Here is a 24,033-nt window from a genome sequence, read left to right as displayed (position 1 = left end):
ATTAGTGATTATACTGTTTAGTTAGTATTATGATTTCTATTCTTTTAAAAATTATTTTCCAGTTGACATAATGTGCATAAAAATATCTAAAGCCTTTTGAGCATACACTTATTTTACTGAAGGAGGGAGAAAGACTAGATGGGTCAGGAATCCTATTGTGAGTACTTCAAGGTCACAGAGCTTATAGTGCACAGGATTTGGGTGTGACAGGTGCATCCTCCTCCCAGATTGGCTCACCGGCATGCCAGGACCCACTGATTACTTCTGAAGTGCAAATATGAACAAGTGACAGCTTCTCATTCTGCTTTGTCTCTCACAAGGTCCCTCTCTTGATCTGCTATTCTTTCAAAGTGCTGCCTCTACACTTGTGCAGAAGCTATACTCTAATTAGATGATGTGGAAGTAATTACAGCTGCCCAGAAAAAAAAAAAGTAACTGCAAGACAAAGTGAAGCTGTCATTCTTGCCTTTCCGAACTGCAGCAGGAAAAACCATATGGGGCATTCTACTTCTTTGTCAGTCCACTTAACCACATCCTGGGTTTGTGCTAGTCAATCTGCTAAATCAATAAGATCCAAAAGAGAAAAAAACAAAGGTGTTGAGGCCAGTGGATTTCCTGGTTGCCTTGGCAACATGTAAGGGTACATACACACTGTGGTTTCTTGTTTCATCTGTCTTCCTGAAGGCTTGTTCCCCACGGAGGACTTGGGCTTACAGAACTCTTATGTAGTGAGGTAACACTAGGGGCAAGCAAGCACCTTGATGAATCCAGAAGAAGGGGTGGGATCTTCAGCAGAGTGCCCATGTCCCCAGCACTGAAGCAAAAGACAGGAAAAGGGCTTCTCAAATTCTAAAAACAACTCAAGGCATTTCTAGACTATGCAACGGGTTGGCTATTTGGAGGACTTGGCAGGAATGGCCAGGGTGACAGCTTCTGAGAGGGTTGTTCTTTCATAGAGTCCTGTTGGCTCATGATGGACTCCTTGTTCCTTAAACTAGAGACTGAGAGGTCAGGGTGTTCAGCCAGGCCCCCCAGACATTGGGGTGCCTTTCCTTTCTAAGCAGCAAGAGATGAATAGCTCAATTAAAAGCACCCCATGACAAATTCTGGAGGAAATTCCCTCCATATGATTGTGCATGACTGTCTTCTCTGCTCTTTAAACCCCCACCCGCCTTGGGGGTGATTCCGGGAGAGACTGAGTCACTACGTACTCATGATCTGCAGTGAGCAGCCAAAGGCTATCTAGCACCAGGAATGATTTTGGCCTCGTTCAGACGTAGATGCTGAACAATATGCTCTTTCATTAGGCACCCGTCATATGAGAGTCAGAGGATGGGACAAGTGGTGTGGGGGCAATGGGAAGGCTACCAGCTTCCTTCTACACTGGCAGGCTTGGTGGAAGCAGGGGTGATACCAGCTTGAAAGGCTCCCAGATGGAAACTTCTGAGCTGCAAAGACATCACACAAGTGGAAACAGAGTGACTTGCTCATGATGTGCTTCGTAATGATGCTTCATGGCCATGAGTTGTGGATTTATTGGGAACAGTGTACTCAAGCATCTTATAAAATACACTGTGTCAGGAGCATTGTAGCAGGAGTTGGGATGCTGCAATTAAAGTCCCCTGAGATTGTGCTTTCTTTAAAATGGTCTAGGGGACCAAGCTCAGTCCCTCTCAATTTTATTTTCTTGTTTTTCACACCTAATTTTTTTAAGGCCTTGTATTGCCCTACCTCTAATCATGGATGATCTAATTACCAGTATTTTTTTATATAAGAAAATTGGCATATTTCCTCTATGGTTCTAATCAGAATCAGCTCAATTAGGCTTATGAATTGTGTCATCTGTGTAGGACTTAAGCTCTGCATGTCAGAGGGCAGTAACAGAGCCTTGGGTTTAAATGACAAACACTGTGAAAGTAAAAACCATATGTGTATTGGGCTGCCACTCACTGCCCAAGAGATTTGTGGGGTCATCTCATAGGGGGCTCAATTCTGCTGAGGACCATCAAGTAAAGGTGTCAGGTTCCAGCTAGATCAACCTAGAGCATCTAGTTGGTCAGTCTAGACCTTTGAGATTGCCAGCAGACATTTCAGAAAGTCACAAGTGTACTCTGCTGTGGTGAATCCAGATGTAGTCCAAACCAGAATGCCAGCTCTTCTTCTCATCAGCTGTGTCTAAGCATGTCTGGAACATTTGGGGTGTAAAGGACAGAAGGCTGAAACTGCAGCCAGGAGTGGGCTATTCCAATTTTCAAAAAATGTCTTCAGAAGAAAACAGGGTAAGATCAGAGAGAATCACAGTTGGGGAAAGCCAGTGAACAACTGCAACTCAGGAGTACTTCCTTGGGAGAGGGTAAAAGATCCAGTACTTTGGTGATTTTTCCACTGAAGCAACTCAGACCTTTTGGGTGAAGGCTTTCCCCTTTCAAGTAGAGTGAAAGAAACTGTCATCCTAAGATCATATTCAATCAGCGTAAAGCCTCTTCTTTAGATAGCTTTTAATGACCAACTCTTCACACTTTTAAAAAGGACATTGGGTGGCAAATGAGATTCTGATAGTGTTCATATCTGTTCCATGTCTAAGCTACCATCCAACCCTGTGCCTTGATCAGCCTGACTGTTCAGTCTGTACCTGGCTCTACCAGTTCCTTAAGATTTCTCAATGAATTAATCAACTCATGTGAAATGTGGTTAATAAAAGAACCCACTGCATAGGATTGTCATGAGAATAAAATGAATTACTAGGTGCAAAACTACTGAAAATTGAAACATTACCCAGAAAAGGTTGCCTTTGCTTGCTGATGTTCCTACAACCCATGATAAGTAAACTGTGGTAATTAGGCACGTCACTGAACACAGGAACTGCTCTAGCTTCTATGTCTATTATCTCTAAGTCAGCAACTTCTCTCTACCACAGCCTACTATGATCCAAATCAGCAGAAAAATACTTCATTCTGTCTCATAACTCCTGGGAAGAGAGCAGAAAGAGACCAGGCACATGACTAGTTCATGCTAGCAAGCATTAATTCTTTTGGGGTCATCTCAAGAAGTGAGATTTGGAGAGCTATCTATCTCTCTTGGGCACAGTGTGTTTGTAAGTGTCTCCTGGTGATCTTCATATGTGACATGTTGCTGTCTATTTTCACAAGGTCTAGCTTCATAAATGCCCCCTGAACCTGTGCAAACAGGTCGTACCCATTGCAGAGATGATGTTTTCAAAAGGCAGTTACAAAAACACAAGCTGCCCTCGGAAACATTTTCTTCTTTGGAAAACAGCAAATGTTCATAGAAACAGAGATTTAGGCTCAGACATTTTCAGTGGCCAATAGAGACTTCTTAAAGAAGCCTGATTGGCATCTCTTGGTAGATATCAGGAGGCACAGGAAAGCTGATCTACTTATGCCCAGAAGTCTATCTTCCTTCTGCTAGAGCAGGCACCACTCCCACACACCTCTCAAGTAACTTTGGGAAAATGCAGATAATGGAAACGTGAGTGGAAATTACATAGTGACTCCCTCTCCGATGATGTTATGATTTTCTTCCAGTTGGGAAATGACTGAGTGTATGAAGAATCCATTTCTCTCTGACTTTACAATGTAAGCAAAGTGTTGAAATGGCTGATTTTTCTAGTGAAATTTTATCCTTCTTGATCTGAAAGGCTCAGGAAAAAACAAAGATAAGGTGGATGGTGCCATAAGACAGTTATGGCCTTTCTGAGAGTGAGTTTTAACCACAGCCTACAACAGATTAGAAGTTTGACCCTTCTATTTGGATGAGTTTGGACACAACTTGGTGCCTCAGATTCTTCATCTCTAAAATGAGTTTTCCATACTCTTCCTCAAGAATGAGTGCTCTAATTGGTTATCTAATATTAAGTGGGCAGACTTGAAGTCATATACATACAAGTAATATTAAACGGATTGAACATTAAACGTGTGTGTGTGTGTGTGTGTGTGTGTGTGTGTGTGTGTGGTGGTGGTCTTGAGAAGGAGCAAGAATGGTATGGGAGTCTCTGAAGAGAAGAAGGGAGAAATTAGGTAATTATATTTTAATTTCAAAACTAAGTAGAAAAATGACTTTGCCAATGTGTTAACCTTATAACACTCAGATGAGAATTAAGTTGGATGAAGTTCATAAGGCAGTTGTCAAATCTCCAATGCTCACAGCCTCATTTATTATAAGCTCTGGTTTTACCAGTTTCATTTAGTGAGTTCCACAGACACTGGCAGATTGGTACCATGGTGCCCTCAACAAGGCTGAGCGCGAGAGAAGCGAAGCAACTCCCTGGCTGTATTGCCTTTCAGGAGTGGCAGAGTCGGGGAGGATCTGAACTCAGCTAAGCTATTTCCTTCTCAGATATTATGGATGCTCTCAGGTGTCTCCTTCCCTTGGTCTTGGGGAATCTTGGGATGATGAGCCTAGGGATGACCCTGCCCTGCTCATAGCTTGTCATAATGAGCACTCAAAAGGAATGGCATGTCCCTGGAAGCTTCTCTTTCAATCAGAAAGTAGACCCCATCTACATCTTTCATTGAGACCCTTCTGTCTCTCTAAGAGACGATCTTCGAACAGTTCGAGTCATTGCAAGATAAAGGAAACTTAATGGAGACCAGAGGATTTGACAGAAAACATTCCTGATGTATCTTCATATGGAAGGGCTTGTTTAAGAGATACAATTACCATTTAGTATTAGCTTCTCTCTCTCTCTCTCTCTCTCTCTCTCTCTCTCTCTCTCTCTCTCTCTCTCTGTGTGTGTGTGTGTGTGTGTGTGTGTGTGTGTGTTGGACCCACACATGTACATGCGTGTATATAGGTGCACATGTGCAGGTGTTTAGATGTTTGCACACATACAGAGGCCAGAGGACAACATATCTCTCATTCCTTAGAAGCTGTTTATTTTTTTCTTTAAGACAGTGTCTCTCACTGACCTGGAGATCACAGTGAAAGCTAAGGCTAGCCATCCAGTAAGACCTGGATATCAGTCTGTCTCTGCTTCTCCAGCTCTGGATTACAAGAGTGTATCACTGAACCAGCTTTCTTATAGGACCCTGTGTTTGTTCAGCAAACTTTTTATGGACTGAGTTATCTCTTCCAGCCTTAGTATTTGTCATCCAAGTAGAGGACTCCTAGATCCCAGAGGCTTTTGTTTCTGAGGAAGCATCTGCAGATAGATAGACTGAAGCTCTTCCTCCCTGCTTGAAGCTTGGTCCACCACTTCCATGGATACCCTTGCTCTGCTGAAGATGATCTTTGGTCCATGCTGCTCTTATCACACCCTTCCTTTCATGATGAGAATAGTGTTCGCTATACACTGGTAGGATAAAGAAGCAGGAGAGTTACCTACATTGGCATTCGGAGAAGAAGGTAGCAGTGAAGCTTGTGGGTCCCAGGATCCCAGTTCAGGTGGGTTTGAATATCTGCGTCACCATCGCAGCTCGGTGATCTTGGGAATGTTTCTATAGTCTCTTCTCTCTGTGACTCAGTTTCTCTCTCTGGAAAGTGGTGATTAATATTACCTGTCTCTTAGAGGTGTTTTAAGGAGATTAGTTAGCCCTTCTAAAATGCTTGTAAGAGGACCTGGCATCTACACAAGTACTTGCTACTACTACTACCACCGTTCTTGGAGAGCCTGAATGCCTTCATAAATTGCCAGGACTTAAATGACACACAGAGCTGAAGGTTTGACCCATTTTAAGGCAAGAGTGATTTAGAGGTGATGGCTTTTCAGCATGGTAGTTGATTTTGATGTCTGGGGCATCATCATTGCAATTCTTAAGTGTTCAAATGCCATGAGGGTTAGGAGCTGGATTCTGTCTCACAAGACTAAAATAAACACAAGCTTGTATTTAATATTTTCTGAGTATTTCTTATTTACCCAGCAGCCCTTTTCAGATGCTGGGAGTATGTCAGATACCTGGCTAAGGTAGCAAGGTGAAGGCTGAGTTTGTCTGTCTTATTCTGCCCTTGATGGCCCATGCACATACATAGTTAATTACAGGCACACTTAGCAAATAACCACCATATGTCCACACACTGTCCTAAAAGTCACATTGGTTGTTGCACATGGAACACAAGGGATTTTACTCAAAAGTCACAGCTTGCATTGGGTTCTCTTGCATTTGCATATTCAATCTGCCAGGTGGCAAGCTAGAATTGATTTTCATAAGAAAGAAACTGCCTCTCATCTCCAAACCATTGTCCAAGCCTCTGCCTTTATTTTTAAACTAGGAGTTGACAGCAACCACCTGGGCCAGGAGCTGGCAGGTGGCATCTGACTGAAGTCACCCTAGCAGCACTACCTACAAGAAGCTGATTTAAACATTTCTCTTTTTTCTTCTGTATGCTGGAGCAGGTAGAGGCCCTGGAAGGGCTGTCTCTCTGAGTGACAGGTTCCCTTTGTGAAACTGGCCAACTGAGACCTAAGCTGCAAATGTCAGTAAAAATAAATAGCATTTCAAAGGGACCTTGTGCATTTCCTTCCTCTGTGTGTTCATTGCTTAACCGGCCAAGAATTGCACGAGTGCCTGTCGAGAGCACACTGGGCCCCATAGATAAGGAATTAACTGCACAGAACACCCTTTCTTTATTCCTCTGGCTCCAGTGTTTCATGTTTTTTTGTTTTTTTGATTTGTTTGTTTGTTTTTATGGTACCTGCTTGCTGACAACAGAAACCAAGGAAAAGAAGCCAACTGACATCAGCTTACGCCTTCTTAAGGGCGTCTTCTTTCTTGGTTTTGCATCTGTCTGATACTTCAGAATCTGCTTCCTGCTCTAGAAGAAGGAAACTGTCACCTGCACAGTTTCATAGTAATGGGCCCACTTTTGTCATCATGAAGCAGTTGTTTAGGTGTGCCTCTCCCCTGTTCTAAACACAAAGGATCTTCTTGGCACATGGGAAACTGGTTCAAAACACTGTGTAAGGGGATTAAACACCCAGAGGAGTTCCCACCTCAGCCAACTAAAAGCTGGGGACTTGTGCAAGTTGCTTTATTCCCCCCTCCCCCACTTCTGTTTCTTGACATTTAAATATATTTTTATATATTTATTTAAATAAGCAAAGCTTATTTTTTAGGGTATGAATGACAGAACCCCAGGAGTGCAGGACATCAAGAAACAATTTAGGGGGAAAAAAAACCCTTCTCTCCCACTACAATCTACTCTGATATGAAACCTAGAACAAAGTGAGGTTCAGGCAGAGCATGCGGCTTTAGATAGAAACAGTCACTTCCTTTGACACCTCCTTTCTCTAGCTTCAATTTGCTTGTTGGCAAATGACTTGAGCTTTGGAGGGTCCCGAGTCTAGGTTAAAGACACTTCTTTCTGCCTCCAGACCCAAAGTCAGGCACTTCAGTCACTGCTGAGAGAAAATGTCGTGGAGTGACAATTCCGAATATAATTGATCCATCCCTGCCACTATAAGGACAGAGCATTCCACATAAAAAAGAAAGCAGGGCTGTGTTCTCAGGCCTGAAGTTGTTCAGAGTGCCTAGTGAAGTTGAGGGAAAACTTTGAAATTGGAGCAGAGCCAGCAGCTCCCAGGCTAGAGAGGGAGTGAGAGACCATAGCCAGATCACATTGTTCTTGACCAGAAGGAAGTTTATTCTGGGTGCAGCTGAATATATAGTGTTAGGAGTGATAAGGTAAGGAGGAACACCAGCTGATTGTGGAAACGCACTCATAATTCAAGAAGAAGTGGGAAACAGAGTCCCAAATACTGCTGTGTGCACGCACGGGCGTGTGTGTGTGTGTGTGTGTGTGTGTGTGTGTGTGGTTTTCTTAGTAGTTGGCTTGTGTTCCTTCATTACTGCCCTGGATTTTTTTTTGTCTCTTTCCTATGAGTTTATATTAATTTAAAGAATGGGCCTAAAAAATTCTTTATTGATAAAGATACTTTAAGGATGGGGATCCTTTATGATATGATACCTCAGATTTGAGGGTCCTTTATAATGTCACATCTCAGATTTAAGTTTGATCTATCTTTGGAAAGCCAAAATGAGTTTTGAAGGCTGTGTCAGTAGTGACGTTTATTTGGATTTTTGTTGTTATTTCTGAGATAAGGTCGTACATTGTAGTTAACCCCAACTCACTATGTAGCCCAGGCTGGTCTTAAACTTAGGTGATCCTCCTGCCTCAGCTTCCCAAGTGTGGAATTTCAAGTGTGAGATACCATGTGCAATTACTTGGTTTTCATGTGTATGCATGTATATGCATGGGTGTACATGTGTGTGCATGTGTGTGTAGGTTCACAATTGTGTATCTGTTTATACAAGCATGTTGAGACAAGAGAAAAACATTGGCTTTCATTCCTCAGGTGTCATCTATCTTGTTTTTATACACAAGGTCTCTTATTGGGTTGGAATGCACCAAGAAGGCTAAGCTGGTTGGGCAGTGAGTCTATAGGATCCACCTGTCAATCCAACCCTAATATTACAAATACTGGCCACCATACCCAGCTTTTTATGTGTGAATTTTGAGGGATTAAACTCAAGTTCTCATACTTGTAAGGCAAGTACTTCACTGGCCGAGCCATCACCCCAGCCTGCTGTTTGGCTTCTCCCAAGGCCCCATTTGGCTTTTTTAATGTCTTCATTTAAAAGCACTTCTTATCATTGATCTGGTTTCATGCAAATTATTTATGGAAAAGACTCTAACATTTCCGTTTCCTCCCACAGATTTGAATATAACCTGCCGTTACGCAGGTGTATTCCATGTGGAGAAAAATGGCCGCTACAGTATCTCCAGGACTGAGGCAGCTGACCTCTGCCAGGCTTTCAATAGCACCTTGCCCACCATGGCCCAGATGGAGGTGGCCCTGAGTAAGGGGTTTGAAACTTGCAGGTAAGAGACCAGTACCTTCATTGGGAAAAGCCCACTGGAGCGGGGTGGGGCTTATGGCTGGAAGCCTCCTCCCTGACAGTTGAATGAGTTCTTCCCTAAAGAGGCAGCCCTACCTATTAATTTAGCCAAGTCAAACTGAAACCGGTATGACAACTGGAATTTAAAGTCTGCTAAAGACACCTTTGTGAATCATAGGGAGGGAGGCCAGAGGAAGCCATTAGGGTCATATCAGTTGCAACCCTCTTGCCTAATGTGCTCCTGTAGCACTCTCCTGGCTTTGAAGAAGCATTCTGTATCATAATCGGAACCACAAGAAAACGCAAGCCAAATAACAGTGTTTAAAATAAATAGGTAGCTGGCAGAGTCTTGGCTGTGCAGACTTGACACAAAGCACGTTCTTCAAACCTCTCACTCTCTCTCCCCCGCCTCTCTCTGAACTTTTATGTTGAGCTTCTATGTTGCTATGGTTTGACAAATTAAGTAAAAAGATACGGAAGTTTTAAAGCTGTATTACATTAAAGTAATTATTAGAAGCCTTGAGAGTCTTTTACAAGGTATAGAGGGCCCCAGAGGACCTTCATCAAATCATTTTGCTCCAGGATAATCACTAGAGGCAGGGAACATTTTACATATATAATTTATATTACTTATTATTATATATAAATAATATATAATACTATATATTATACACATACATTATATACACTATATAATATCATACATATAATATATTATATGGTATATACATTTATACATATACACATTTTATGTTTCCTGTCTCTACTGTGTGAGTGTGTGTGTGTGTATGTATGTATACTTCTTTTGTGGCCAGTAGTGTGCATGAAGAGGGACTTAGTAACAACCTCAATTGAGTAATTAGTGTGATTTGAATTCACTAGAAGAACTAGAGAGTCTTCATAAGTGCTATGAATCCCCGCCTCACCTATAGCTTAGGCAATGTAGTTCCTTTCCCTTCCGTGCCCACATGTGTGCCAACACACATGCAAACAACGCTTTTAGAAAGTCTAGTGTAGTCCTCTTCATGGAAGTTATTAAACGGAAGTTAACTGCGTCTACCTCCAGCCCTTAGTTACAGACTCAGGCACCTACCTCTTGAGTGGCAACTGAGACTCTTGCTCTGCCTAATATGGTAACCATGAGCCACATGTGGTGAGTTATATTTAAGTTAATTAAAATTAGGTTATATGAAAATGAGTTTTTTGATGGCACTAGCTGAGTTTCAATTGCCTGGTGGCTGCTGTATGAAATGGCATAGATTATGTAGAGACTATTTTCATTGTTTAAGAGCGTTCTCTTGAGCACTGCCAGCTAGGCATCTGTCTGTAACTGTCCAGAGCTACGTCTGAGGGATGTTAATGAAGAGCTGATGGCTCCACAGCTATAGGCCCTGACTCATTAGCTTCATGGATAGCCGGTTAGCCAAACGTTTATTCTACTCCCAAGGCTATGTTTTAAAATGAGGTCTGACTAGGTCACTGTGCTAAGAAAGTGGTTTTAGGAAGCTGGTCCATGGTTGTGAAATGCAGTTAAGACATACTTGTGAAATAGGGCTTTTTTTTTTTTTTGGTTTGTTTGTTTGTTTTGTTTTGTTTTGTTTTGTTTTACCTGTTGAGAGCCAGAAGGGGGAAAATACAGAATGTTAAGCTGCTGGGAGAATCCCAAAGGCATCCTTTACCTTAATCTTTAAACTGCCCTGTTTATTTCTAAGACATTTTGTAGGGGAAGCAACCAAGCCTCACAGCTTGTCATGGATCACACTGTTTGTACTTAGTCGCAGTCTGCATGTGATCTGTCTGAGCATAATGACCAAGCTCTCCCAAGGGACAGAGGATAAACGGAGAGGATTCGAGGACTTGTTAACTATGTCTTTCCTCCTTGTTGACAGTCACTCATGGAGGCCATGTATACATAGAAATGTTAATGCCCCCAATTCACAGAGAGTACATGCACGTATAAGTGTCAGGTAGAGTGATGTGGTGAAAAATCACAATAACCTACCCAGAGAAATTTAATCAACTCTAGAATGTCTCTCTCTTTCACACACACATGTGTGTTGTGTGTGTGTGTATACATAAACACATACACATGTACATAATTTGTCAACATGATGTGGAAGTTTCACTGTTGAGTATTATTTAGAAAATAGGAAGAAAAAACCTCCGCTTTAGAGATCTGTCATCGCACCCATAACTGGTATTAAGTGTTTCAAAACTCATTTTCATAATTTTCCTCAGGTAGTTAAGGAATCGGATATCTGCCAAAAGACAGAAGGAATCATCCTACAGGCTCAGCCAAAGCCTCAGAAACGACTTCTGTCTTGTCTGCCCCGCCCTGATTAGTGGCAGCTCTCAGGTCCATGAGAACTTATTAACGTTTAATTGTGTGCCCTCCCACCACTGAGTTAAAGAGACTATGGGGAAACCAGTCTGTCTGTTTGGATGGGGAGTTAGTCATCCAGCTTCCACCTCAACACCCACATAATGAGAGACTTTGAGCCTAGGAGCTTCCAAGTCATTCTCATTGCCACAGGTCTTGCAGGGTGCTGCCGTCGGTTCTGTTGCCCCTGCAGAAGAGGCTAAAAGAAGGAAAAGAAAGTGCACTGGAGCTTGCATCTTACATCTCAAACCCTGCTGATTTAGCATCTCCCTCTTTGTTCTCTTGCTGTTTTTCCTTTCGAGTAACGTCTTCTCAGCCCACATCCATGTTTTGAGACATTTTATAGCTCTGCTATGGCCACTAGGGTGCTTCTGAGGATGGTAGTGATTGATGTTCATTGTATCTGAAAAGGCCCCCAGACCTAACAGACTTCCAGAAACGCCTAGAGGGGTGTGGGAGTGTGTGTTACTTGAGAACTTTGTTAAGTGAACTACTGCCATGTACTTCCATAATTGCTGGTGCTCTCAGCTCAATGATAGCAAATTTATCTCCGTGGGTCTCAGATGGTCACAAAGCCAGACATGCTGAGTGCTCAGCGCAGGAGCAAGGCTTCATGCTGGTAATAGTGGGGTAAATAAATTAGAGTCCCAAGGGAGAAGAGAGGACAGGAAAGAAGAGGAGGATGGCAAAATAAGGCAGGTCTGGAGTCTTAGACTGAACAGAAGGCCAATTCACTTGTTATCCTGGAAGATTGGGTCATTTTATGTCATTTTTAAATATAAATAAAATAAATATAAAGCTAATTTGGTGTCAAGTCTTACAGTGTAACTTCTTTCTTCTGTAATCCAGGCTTCCTGATGCTTTTAAGAACATTACTGACCTTACATTTTATATGGAACTATTGTTTTGTATTCATGGACCTTTTAAAAAAGTTTATCTAAAAAACAAGAAAAGTCTCCAGCCTTTAAATAAAATCGCTTTGCCTCTGTCTGTCTTCATCTCTCTCGCTCTCCTATGCTGTTGTTACTGGGTTTTACATAATTCGGTTGTTGAAACCCCTACCATCCCTAGAAAAGTGTTGGGCGATATTAAATGTCATTTGATGGGATGTTATGAAATGGCATCCCAATTATGCATGTCTATTGCTTCTTGTTTTTCCTTGGCAGGTATGGGTTCATAGAAGGAAATGTGGTAATCCCGAGAATCCACCCTAACGCTATCTGTGCGGCCAACAACACAGGAGTGTACATCCTCCTCACGTCTAACACCTCCCACTACGACACATATTGCTTCAATGCCTCAGGTTGGTTCTAAGTACATGGCTTTGGGGGTTGCATGTGGGAGCATTGGCTGAAGCATGGGCAGAGTTTCCTGAAGCTTCTACTCAAAATGAGTCCTAAGGGTTTCTGCAATAGAAGGAGGAGCTAGATACCTGTGTTCATGGTACTAATGTACCACAAGTATGGAGCAGATGATGAACAATTAAATATCAATTATTTACATGAGGACTGAGACTGCATAGGAGGGCACAAGCTTTAGGGATGCTTTTCATTTGAGAGGTGAACAGGGAGGGTACATCTGAGGAAGTACTTAGGAGAGCCACGATCAAAGTAAAAGGGTAGAACTGATGGCAGGTGGGAAGGCCATATGAAGCCAGCATCAGGAACATCTTAATTCTACCCAACAAATACCAGGAAATTCAACATGGCAAAAGCTCAGTGGTCAGAAGATAGGGTTTCATGCAGTGAAGTTAGAGAGGTATAGGGGACGGTAGCTAGAATCTTTGTTGTGTTGGGAAATTGAAGCATTTTCTAAAGGAACATAGTACTCATCTATTAATAATTTGGGGGTACAAGCCAAATGGCTGAGGGTATTTTTATAAATGGAGTTAGAGAACTGGCAAGAAGGATATGAAAGACTCTTGAACTTCTTGAAGGTCTCTTACCCAACAGTTGAGATCATTGGGAATAAGAACGCTAAGGGAGGACAGACATGCCAGGCTCCCTCCTTTGCCTATGAAACCTTTTCCAAGCATGAGCTTAGAAGTTGTGCCTACAAGCCTAATTCAAGCCAACACACACACATACACACACACACACACACACACACACACAAAGAATTCTATGAACTGAAAATGTCCAGTCATTTGAAAATAATTAAAACCATAAATGTCAAAGTTTTAAATACCAACAATAAAAAGTCTTAGTTTGTCAACTGTATCTTCTATTCCTCAAAGGGTTGAAATGATGTGGCTGGAATGGATTTGAGATGAACTTGTCACATCTTCCAGGACTGAAAGTTTTCCTTAAACATGGAAGGAAGATGTTAGATTGGAAAGTGGCTTAAGACTTTATCTCCATGAAACCTTAGATAGTATAATATGGTGGTAGGCTATAAAATCAGTGTGAACTTCTCAGGTAACATGGGACATCAAGGGCACTGGGAGAGATTAGATCAAGTATCTCCAGGCTGTGTCAGTGCCACCCACCCATCATTTCATAAGCACTGAAGATCAGAGTGGGAATGCAGAGGGTAAATCTAGAGTTTTGGGAAAGAGGATGTATGCATTGAGGCTAAGTAGTTAAAATACAGCACATGAACCCAGTGAATTATTTCGAGTATATATGGGGCATGGAGAGACACAAACATAAAACAAGGACAAATATTCACAGAAAGTTTACCTGTCCCTATTATGTGAACAAAAAAACCACATGGAGTTTGATCAAAATGGGGTACTTCCACCCAAAACTGTACAAGACACTGTCTATACTCAGTAACATGACCCAAAACTCAGATGGATAAACAGGAAGTAGGCAAAGAGCACCCTGGGTCAAGCTTATTCCATCTTGGTGCATGGGGTCAGGAGTGAAGGAACTGGACAGGTGGCAAAGACCCATCTTGATGTGATCCTCCCTGCTGCTCACAGTCTCTGAGTTCTGGCTTTGTTTCTCCTGCTGAATCTTGTCCAGTGAATGCATGCAATAAACCACACGGCTGTGTTCCCACACAGTCTCCGGGGTTTTACAAGTCAGTGTCACTTTGAGTTAAGGTTCTGAGAAACATAATTGAAACAGGCAAAAGCATATATTGTTTTATGGCCAAGAGTTGAAGTGATTCAGGCAAACAGCTGCTGCGGCTCTTCTTCCTACCCTTCCTGTGAGTTTATGTCCATCTCTAGCACAGGGGTCGGTCCATGGTCTCCTTAGAGAGGCAGGTGTTAGTTCAGTTGAAAACCAGGAGAAGTACTAGAGATCTGCCTTATAGCCGAATGACCATTAAAAGAAGTCACATTTAAAAATATAGTGTCACCCCCTTTTTTTTCTATTTTCCACATGGACTTGATATTGATAAGTTTTATAATTTCCATTTAAGTTCAAAGACAGTATTTATCAGAAATATCTTCACACTATTGGGCTAACTATATTGGGGACAAGAAAGAACCAAAAACTGTTTCTTGTCTTAAAGGAATTAACAATATTCTTGAAGCTATAATATCAAAATACAGAAAGGAGAGACAGGAATAACTATAACTGGGGATAAGCATATTGCATATCCTGGATGCCAGAGTATGGAGTGAGCTAAAGATCCCAGCAGTGTCCAGCTCCCTGCCAAGAACGTCTTGGGAAGAGTCTTAGACTCGACCTAGCCCAAGGACTGCAAGCAGAAGATCTCAGGGAAAGGGAGCCCCATAAACCTACAACAGGGAGAGGAAGCAGCAGTTAATACCATAGCAGATACCTTCTACAAGCTTAAAAGCCTGCTCATATTTCTATGGCTTCCCAATGAAAAATAAGTCAGCATGAAGAAAAGGCTTTGTGATATTTTTTTTCCTGCCTCGTCTCTCAGTATCTAAGACCTGACATGGATGAGTCTGGTGACTTCTGGTGAAGGGACACAGATGTTCATACTTTAAAGCTTGCTTTCAGTAAGATGTCTCATTCTCTTCTTATGGAAGAATTAAGGAGCAGATTTTACATTTGTGACTTGTCCATTCACTCATTTTATTTGAGTGAATTTATTTATGGAACACCTATAAGTTATCAACCCTGGAGGACGTGCCTTCTAGCTGTTACCCAGAGCTTGGCACCTAAACTGAATAATTATTATCTTCACCCTTTAGAGCCAGTGGAGCCAACTGTTCTGATAATACAGCTCCAGGGAAGCTCTGTTTAGTATTTATTCAACAACCCCCTGTGCTCAGTGATACTCACAGCTGTGCCTTGCTTAAGAGACTGAAGCTCCATCTAATGAGGTCACATGAGTGGACATGGGCATGAATGAATATGGTACATATTTGGGTCACCGTGCATCTTGGCACCCTGGCTAGATTTAACTAGTGTATGAAATTTTAGGTGAAATGGAGCGTGAGGAGGCTCTCTGTGAACACCCTCATAAACCGACAGAGCACCCTCAATTTTGTTGACAATTTGTTGTCTATCCATCGCAACTTTGTTCCAGGAAATTTCACAGGCTCATTTCTGGGGGTGCTCCACACTTCGGATACTAAAACATCTCACAGATTGGCTCAGCCCCAAGACAAAGAGAATAATACCTCCCAAATTTCTCCAGTAGCTTATATTGTTGTTACTCTTAAATAAGGGGGTTTTGAAGAATATATTTAAGGAATAAAGAGTTATAGAAATATAATTTTCTAAGACCTTGTGAATTCCTTAGACTCAGGGATAGGAGCAGGTTCATCTTTTGGCTGCCCTTTTTCCCTTCTATGACTTGGTCTGCATATGTTGAGTGGCCCTTAGAAAGAATGGATGAACCAATATCCTATAATCACTACTCGGATCATTGCTTTCCAGGCTTACTCCTGTTACTCCAGTTACCATGTTAGATGTACCTTCTTGGAGAATTGAAATCATTCCTCTTTTTACCTCTCATTTGACAAATATATGCTAAGAGTCTGTTCTCTCACAATGTTTTGGCCCAAGCAGAAGGACTTAGTACTCATTTTGTAGAGCCCACACATCTCTGTGATGGGTTGGCAAACAGGAGGTGGGTATGGGAACCATATGAATCACTGTAAAGTAAAATGGGCAAGAGAATTTTAGATCATGTTGCACACGAAGAAGAAATGCAAAGCCGATATGCAATGGTGACAGGTGTCAGGAAGGGCTGGAATCCTGGCCTTGCTATTTGTGACTTGTTCATTTAAAAGTTCTCTTTATGAATTTTCTCATAGCAACTTTTGCAAGAGTGCTTTTCCTAAAACCCACTCTTTTACTATTGAATGTCTACAGCTGTTACATGCTTTGTTTTCAAAGAACTGACTAGATAAAAAAATAACCCTTTATGTTTGGTTTTTAGTTACTGATAAGCAACCACTACTTATTTGCCCAACTGCTTGTTTCTGCCTGTGTTCTGAGTGTGCAACAGTTTACGACACGGAACTTAAAAATGCTTGTGATCTATCTTCCTTGTGACAGTTGTCAGCCAGTTGCTTGCCTCTGTCACTCCAAACCTCCACACATATCTATATGTATCCACCCACCAATTAATCTCTTTCTTCTTTCATCTTTGTCAGAAAGCATCTCCAGAAGAAACTAACCTAACAAATTTTCATTTAACATTTTACTGGAAATGCTTACTATAAAAGTTGTTGTGCAGCTGAGTCTGATGGTAACACTCTTGTAACCCCAGCCCTCAAGAGGCTGAGGCAGGATAACTACGAGAATAAGAACAGCCTGTGTTTCAGAAAAACAAACAAGGCGGGTAGCCCTTAAGTATACAAATGGAACCAACTTCCACATTAAAGCAACATCGTTTTATAGCTCTATGGGGTTTGAGAGCTCTGTAGTCACTGATGGACACTGAGGATTGAGGCATGGCTGGGGTGGTAGTTAAGTCAACCTTGTTTGCTTTTAGGATTTAGGAGATAACACGAAAGGTAAAATACCAGTCCTGGCTTCTGAGGGTAGCAGGCAGCACTGGCCAGAAGGCTACATGAAATACCTGTGGGCGACCAGCTAGCCTAAATCACAGTTTAGAATCATAGAGAAGGGGTCAGGGTAAAAGAAAACTAGAAGAGAAGAGAAAAAGAGCCAAATAATATATGCTAAGACAGCAAGAGTGTCTATGTCAAAGGTGCACAGCCCTAGCTGGACACTGAGAAGCCCTGCACATGGAGAAAGCACTCATAATATTAGCCAAACTAATGAAGCCATTAATTTTTTAATAAAAGGTGGGATTTGCTACTTACTAAATATTTTGATTATCAGGTAAATCCATTGGTAATGTTTTAATCTTCAGAGTCTTTCAATATTCATGTCAATTGTATGTGTTCACCAGTTTTTTATCACTCAATTTGATATCTGGGATTATAAATTATTTCTCATGATCATTTATACATGCCTTCATTTTTAACTTTTTTCACAATGATCACATATTTCTTTTTTAATTGGAAAGAGGTTTTGAATCCTCTCTAATGGTATACTTAATTAGAGATGGGCCTATGTCTATCTTATTTCTAATTAAACATAAAACAGCTACAGTTCAGACACAGAATACCTGCCTCCCACTGTTCTGGGATAGCCCAAGGTGTTTATCCCAGATCTGGGATTACAAGTGTCTACACACCTGACCTAGAACACATGCCTTTCCTAATGAATGCAGTTGCTGTGGTGGGAATAGTAAGTTCATTGAAACTATCGAAGTTAAATAAGATTGTAAAAGCACCTTACAAAGGGGTGTCCCTTTTGGATTTACCAAATTTCAGGAAAGAAAGCTATTTAGGATAAATTCGAGTAAATGTTATTCTAACTGACTGATAGGACACATCAGCTGTGAAATTTGTTTAAATTATTTATTTTTATTTCATACTCTTGTTTTCCTTCCTCACAGCTCCTCTTGAAGAAGACTGTACATCAGTCACAGACCTACCTAATTCCTTTGATGGACCAGTTACCATAAGTATGTACCCCTTCTCATCTCTGGTGATTTGTCTTGTTCTTGGGGAAGGCATCTGACATGTTCTCATTGTTAATATTCGCATAGGCTATTAAGTCGTATCCCTAAGGGAAGAACATCTGTGATTACACAAACCCATTCCCATTTCCCATGCTGGCTTGAAGCTGTTCTCTAATTTACTCTATGCCTTGTTTCTAAAATATCAGTCATTTGAAACTCACTTCCACATTTTGGAAGTCAGTCTGTGTATTCCACAGCATTATAGTTTACTTGATTTTTTTTTTCTTGTGGTTGACTCTCTCCTGCTTAAAATACATTTGTTTTGCAAAAGAGACTGCAAATGGACAACCAACATCACTTGTCATAAATTGAGGGCAACCTTAAAAATCAATTTAAAGTGAAAGAAAAAGTAAATAATATTTTCAACTTATAGAAGACTGTGCATCTGAGCTGTGTTCTGTCTAACAGAGAGTAAATCAGTCTCAAGGGTGGAGACTTCCACTTGGGAATTCTCTGGTTGTAAAGCTGATGTACACGATTATGATGGACACAGGCTTCCTGATGTGAGCTTCAATACCATTTATGCCACACCCACCTCAGATCATCTATAGAGAATTGCATGTGCCAATTTAGAAGATGCAAAACCCTTCTCAGAGCTTTCCAGCAAGTTAACTTATAACCCTAGAGGCTTTGCTTCTGTGCCCCCTCTCATTGGGAGGAAGAGCAATGTTGGAAAAGGCTGATTTCTGCTTCTGCTTCCATTTCTGCTTCCTTGGAGCTAGCTCCCAGCAGAGGATGTGGACATAGGGGCAGCAGTAGTGTGATGCCTTCGCAGACTGTGTAAATCCAGCCTCTCATTTGGCCTGTGCCTGTAGCAGCCACAGGATGCTTTGCATCCCAACAGCTGGCATGTGAGAATACAGCAATAACTTTCCCTAACCTTCAGTTTTCTCTTGTGTATAATGATACAACATATAAGAATTTATCATGCAACTCTAATGTGTTTCATGAACACTTGGCCCACATCAGATGCTTGAGAAACGCTCAGTTTCCATGGTTTCTAAAAATTTCCTCCAAAGTCCAGGTTTATGTAACTTTTATCAATACCATGGTTTGAATATGTACCCTGCACACCTGCCACAGATTCATGTGTTGAAAACTTAACTCCCAATTTTACACATCAAGATTAAATGGAATGGAGGTCCTTGAGAAGTAGTTAGGACCCAATGGGGTAAAGAGGATGAAGCCTGATGACATCAGTGCCTTATAAGGTGAGGGACAGAGGCCTGAGCTGGCTCACTTGCTGTGTCTCCATGTGATGCCCTCGGCCACAGGATGCACCGAGTGGACCTGCAGCAGATCCCTAACAGACACTGTTCTTGGACTTCTCTGCCTAGACTCAAGGGCCATAATCCAAACAAACCTCCATTCTTTGTAAATTGTCTGGAGATTGGAAAGATGTCTTAGTGTTAAGAGTATTAATTGTGTTTGCATACAGCCTGGGTTCAATTCCCAGCACCAACATGGATGTTCACAACTGCCTGTAACTCCAGTTCAAGAAGATCTAACACACTCTTCCAGCCTCTGTGGGCTCCTGCACATACATGGTACACATAAACTCATACAAAACACACTCACAAACATTAGGTAAATATTTTTAAATAATAAGACAATATGAATTGCCTTCGCTTGATGTTCAGGGTAACTGAGATGTTGAAAATTTTTCCAACTGAGAGTCTCATTTAAGCAAGCTACATAAGTGAAACAAAGGAATCCTTGGTACCACACATGCAATTCAGCAAAAAACAATTTCTGGCAAAGTGTACATATAAGTAGCCGTGTGTAGCAAATGGCTGAGAATTAAGGCAAAAAATATGTTTTAAGGATGGATAATGTATTGATTGCATTTCTACTTTTTCTACCCTGGTTCATTCTAGTCACTTTCTTATTAAACCAAAGATTCTGATCTATCTATCTATCTATCTATCTATCTATCTATCTATCTATAGATATATAAAGAGTAAAATTAACACATATGAATATATATATTACCCTGAATTTCCCTGAGGATGGTTGGAGCATCCATCTATCCAGTATTTAGATAAACCAGTTTTCTAGCCAGAAACACGCGTGCGCGTGGGTGTGCATGTGTGTGTGTATGTGTGTGTGTGTGTTTGTGTATGTGTGTGATTAAATTGACAAAAGTTACCTTTTGAAAAGAATCTTTCTAACAGATTACAAATATATGCTTTTTTGTGAAGTCTATATGACTATTTCAAATCCTTTCTGGGGTTGGATGGATTTAACAGTAACAAAATGTACATGTATTTCAGAAGGGACTGTATAGGGTGGCAGAAGTGTCACTTATTGATCCTTTTCTTATTTTGATTACCATGTTGAGCACTAATAGCAATGAATCATGTGCAGCTCATGACAACCCCACTCAGAAGGCTGGGCCATTCCTTTACTGAGAAAGAAACTGAAGCTCACAGGGTCACCTCGCCTAAAGCTCTTCAAAGCTCAGATTTAAATACGGGAGCTCCCTGGTACTGCAACTTTCTCCTCCCTGGTACTGCAACTTTCTCCTCCTCATTTCCAGAGTATGGGGGCAAGGAGGGTGAATTATCTCAACATCTCACCCATTCTATGTGAGCACTAGACAGACAGATTGTTGTTTAGAGCAAAAGAAAGTAGCTTTAACGTCATGTTATAGGACAATCCATTATGAAGTTCTAAAAGTGCATCTGTATCTCCTTCAGCTATTGTCAACCGTGATGGTACCCGCTACAGCAAGAAGGGCGAGTATAGAACACACCAAGAAGACATTGATGCCTCTAACACTATAGATGATGATGTCAGCAGCGGATCCGCCATTGAGAAGAGCACCCCAGAAGGCTACATTTTCCACACCTACCTTCCCACTTCACAGCCTACTGGAGACCAGGATGACACCTTTATTGGGAGCACCTTGGCCACCAGTAAGGAGAAGGGAATCCTGGGTTTTCCTCTAGCAGTTCTTGGACAGAATGCCAATGGCTCTCCTGAGTAACGCACACCCCAGGGTCTATTTTCTGCCATCCCTAGGCATCTAGATGTGGGTGAGATCATTTAGGGAGTCTGGCTCCTGTTCCTGTCAGTGCTCCTGATCATTAGGCACTGGCTTCTACTCCCCTTCACATCTCCTCCGTCTTCACCTCTGAACCTCTTACCTTGGGTTGAGGAATGCCATATCAGAAGGGTTTCTTCAGGAAGGTGCTGCTTTTCTCTTGTTCCTAAGGACTTAACAATGCCTCAGACCTGTTACAGAAATAATTTGTGATGTTGCTTGTTTCATTCTTGTCATTTTGCACCATAGAGAAAACTGTTCTGTTAAAGTCAGGACTGTAGAGTGTATGCTCCATTAACACCTTAAAAGATCCATTCTTAGGATTCTGATTGTGTAATATCCATATTCTTAACCCTAATTTTCAAACCATGCTTCCCCCCGCCCCCAAGGTACCAAAAGTGAAGGATTTTTTGATCACCTGTCAGCTGCAGTGTTCTGGATTGCAGTCTGTGGGGGAAGACCCTAATGCTCTTTGGGTATCTGTGGGTAACAGCAGGGGAGGCTGCCAATGCAGCATTGAGTTTGTGCAGCTGGGCTTTGTTAGGAAGATGCTCAGAGCTTCCTCTACTTCCCTCTCTGCACTTCCTCTATGATCTGTATTAGAACAAGGTTTCAGATGGCTGGGCTCCTTCTGTGGGGGGTTATTCAGACCCAAAAAGGGCAGCTAAGTTTGTCTTCACTGGGTCTCCTAGTATGGTGTGGATTTTCTCATCTCCTGGTTGAAACTCAGAGGGGTGGGACTCTGGCTTTTTCATAGTTTTACAGGAATGTACTGGCTTGAGAATATTCAAGATAGGGCCCTTTTTAATTCCATGGTCACCCAGAAGCCAGGAGTCCTTCTTAGCACTCTGATGTAAGCTGATCTCACCTAACAGTGTTCTAGATTTCTGTTATCAGGTTGCTGAGTGAGGGGAAGGGGTGCTCTGAACAGGTGCAAGATTCTGGTCATTCCCAGAAAATTTTTTGAAGGCTTTCCAAAAAACTAAACAAAACAAACAAAAAAACAAAACAACAACAAAATTCCATCAGATTCTGGGGGTTTGGAAATAGCTCAACGGGTAAAGTGCTTGTCAGGCAGGCACATGGGGACCTGAGATTTTTTTGATCTCTAGCATCTACACAAAAAGTTGAGCATGACAGTGTATATCTGTAATCCTAATACTAGAGAGACAGAGACAGAGGAAGACCTAGAACTTGCTGGCTAGCCAGCCCAGTCAATTCAGTGAGCTTCAGCTTCAGTGAGGGTTCCTATCTCAAAAACTAAGGTGGACAGCAATCAAGACAACATCTTTATGTCAACCCCAAGCCTCCGCACATGCACAAGTACAGAGACTCCATCTGTCCACAAGACGCACAGCTACTCAAGCTTCTCATGTCCTCCTAGGTCACTTCCTCTCTGATGATTTGTCACCTTGTTGTCTGTAGTGTTCTGGGAAATACTTCTTCATAGAGACTTCTACAGAGCAGGCAGGTGATGTTGCTAGCTATGTGCAGCTACTTGGATCCCTGCCCTTTTGATGTGACTATGTCAGACGTGTGTCTCATTGGGGTGTGCAGTTTTGACAGATGTTGGCAAATACAGTAGTCAGTGGTTTGATAAGGAAGCAGAACAGGTCTAACCTAAAGTCCTATTTTCTATCCCAAAAGAATAAACTTTGTCATGTGGAGATTGAATGTGGCTGGCGTCCCAACCTGTGTGGGGTGGGAGTTTCACATGTGCTTGAAGAGAAGTAATTAACCAGTTATATTAGCATCCTTAGCCCATTCCCTAAGCACCACTCCTTCCGAATCCAAGCTAGCCAGTCAGTGAATCCCTTTTAAGGTCCTAATTTTGTACCAGATCCATTCTAACACTCAGAGTCCCAGCGTTGAGCACAGCAGCATGCATCTGCAATCCTAATGACAAGGGTGATGGAGACAGGAGGTACCCTGCTTGCTGCCTAGCCAGTCTAGCCAAATTCAGGTATAATGAGAGATCTTAGCTCAGAAAATAAGGTGGACATCAGTCAAGGAAAACATCTTTATGTCAACCTGTGGACTCCACACATGCACAAGTACACAGACTCCATCCACCTACAAGGTATATCTGTTTAAGCTTCCCGTGCTCTCCCAGGTCATTTCCTCTCTGGTGGAAACTGTGGTAGAGTAATATCAAAGAGAAACCAGGGTCAGTGAGGTTCTCATTCATTTACTCTGTATCATATCTTCTCTGCTCCAGACACTGCTGTAGTTTATGAGGGTCAGAGGTGGGTCATCCTTGTCCCTCCAGCTTAACTAAAACATAGCTCAGGATTTCAGGGGGAAGGGAGCCTTTGCTTTCCTCCCTCCCTCCCTCCCTCCCTCCCTCCCTCCCTCCCTCCCTCCCTCCTTTCCTTCTTTCTTTCTTTCTTTCTTTCTTTCTTTCTTTCTTTCTCTCATAGAATATGGCTTATTCAGTTCTTTTTAATAGGTGTGGAGGAGAGGCCAGTTTGCCTACCAGCTTACGTTTACTTGGATGTAGCATGTAGCATGTAGCATGATAGAGTTATGCTAGCTGAGCTTCTGAAGAGAATCCTACTGTTTAAGTCCAACGAGGAGCTTCCTGAGGGCTTATTTATCACTGTTGGGTGGAGGGCTAAGACACAGTGAGAAGGAGTGGATGCAGATTAGCATGCAGGGGAGCAGAAGTCAAGAGTTGGGCTGGCTGAGGACATGGAAGAAGCTGTGCCTGGCTTAACCAGCTCATTCCTTCCTAAAGGGTGCTCAGTGGGTGGCAACAGGGAAAACTAGCAAGAACA

At 41.9% G+C, this 24,033-nt stretch overlaps 1 protein-coding gene across 2 annotated transcripts in view; it reads left to right on the top strand.

The window, feature by feature from the left end:
• The window catches only part of Cd44 (CD44 molecule (Indian blood group)), an 88,093-nt gene that overhangs the window by 25,288 nt on the left and 38,772 nt on the right, over positions 1-24,033 (top strand). For both annotated transcript variants that reach the window (XM_028766923.1, XM_028766922.1), the window contains exons 2-5: positions 8,673-8,838; positions 12,402-12,538; positions 18,085-18,153; positions 20,910-21,128. In XM_028766923.1, the coding sequence (XP_028622756.1) occupies positions 8,673-8,838; positions 12,402-12,538; positions 18,085-18,153; positions 20,910-21,128 (591 nt within the window). The remainder of the gene's footprint in view (positions 1-8,672; positions 8,839-12,401; positions 12,539-18,084; positions 18,154-20,909; positions 21,129-24,033) is intronic.

Source organism: Grammomys surdaster, unplaced genomic scaffold, assembly GCF_004785775.1.
Source record: "Grammomys surdaster isolate TR1022 unplaced genomic scaffold, NIH_TR_1.0 170, whole genome shotgun sequence".
NCBI classification, from domain to species: Eukaryota; Metazoa; Chordata; class Mammalia; order Rodentia; family Muridae; genus Grammomys; species Grammomys surdaster.
Note: the sequence above shows the minus strand (reverse complement) of the source record. Positions and strands in the feature narration are given on the sequence as shown.